The 1092-nt window shown below is 42.4% G+C and overlaps 2 protein-coding genes across 4 annotated transcripts in view; one reads left to right on the forward strand and one right to left on the reverse strand.

Moving 5' to 3' along the window:
• LOC116685813 (CUB and zona pellucida-like domain-containing protein 1) overlaps positions 1 to 1092 on the reverse strand; it is a gene marked incomplete at its 5' end in the record, with an annotated part of 16157 nt that overhangs the window by 9226 nt on the left and 5839 nt on the right.
• LOC116685807 (uncharacterized) overlaps positions 355 to 1092 on the forward strand; it is a 3354-nt gene continuing 2616 nt past the window's right edge. Inside the window, 4 exon segments of the mRNA XM_032510740.1 lie at positions 355 to 477; positions 576 to 716; positions 782 to 853; positions 970 to 1092. The exon segment at positions 970 to 1092 is cut by the window's right edge and continues 48 nt beyond it. Of these exon segments, the coding sequence (XP_032366631.1) occupies positions 355 to 477; positions 576 to 716; positions 782 to 853; positions 970 to 1092 (459 nt within the window).

A 1092-nucleotide genomic window follows, 5' to 3' on the forward strand; every position in this document is an offset into this window, starting at 1 on the left:
ACACATGCCTGTTAGTCCTTGGTGCATATATTCGTAACTTGAACCCATTTGTTCATGCAGGAGTTCATATGGAGTGTCGTGATCGTTACTTCATGATAGCTGTTGATCTCTCCTACTCTGGGAATGAACCTTCCTTTGAGGCGGTCGGTAAGTCCTGCACAGCATTACAAGCTAGGGGTCAGAAACCATGTGGGATCAGACTATTGAGCTACAGTGGCTATTTAACTTTTATTTTGTAAGGACTGGCCTGGCAGGTTTTTACTTTGAGGAAATCTTACCAATTAAACCAAAGTAGTTCACTGAACAGGTACAACTTTGAGCAGACTAAACTAGGGAATTTGTCTTTTAGATGAGATGGGTGTGTACCCCATCACTAAGGAGTATGCAGCAAAGTGTGGCTACAGTATCGATGTTGTCCCTGCATTGGAACATCTGGAGCTCAGAGCTTCTTACTTCAGCTGCCACACAGACAACAAGGTCCGAAAAAAACAGTTTTGGGTTATTCAAACAATATCTGTAGCCTTTATTCAGGAACACATGATGTTTATAAATCTTTTTTTGACTGGATATTTCAGGAGGATGAGGTATTCACATTAACCTTCAACCTGATTGTGACACACAAGGGAAAGGAAGTCACCTATGCTTTGAACAAAACCTGTTCTCCTCCTCTTCCCTGGTCCCCCAGAGAGGTCACCTGTGAAGTCAACTACATGGAAGTAAGCTTGGTTGCATCTTAATATGTGTAATTTCCAAATTTGCTCTAACCCTGGTTTCTTTGTAGGTGTCTATGAGGAGTGATATGGCCTGTCCAACTGGGATAAAGAAGGGTGACTGGGGTGCTAGTTTCAAAAGGGTATGTTTGACATGTATTCTGGGAAATGTGTGAAATTTTTCATTTGCAATATGATAACATGCATCAGATTTGTGTATATACAATTAAATGGCGGTTTAACAATGTGCTTTGTTCAGGCCCAGGCCTCTGCCGCTTCAGATTGGCAGGTGATGTTTCAGACGGCGCAGCTGGGGTTGTCGCCCATTAACCTCAACACTGCTAAGATGCATGGATATACATTTGACTTGACAGATGGAAGG

Source organism: Etheostoma spectabile, unplaced genomic scaffold (genome assembly GCF_008692095.1).
Source record: "Etheostoma spectabile isolate EspeVRDwgs_2016 unplaced genomic scaffold, UIUC_Espe_1.0 scaffold271, whole genome shotgun sequence".
In the NCBI taxonomy this organism is placed as follows: Eukaryota; Metazoa; Chordata; class Actinopteri; order Perciformes; family Percidae; genus Etheostoma; species Etheostoma spectabile.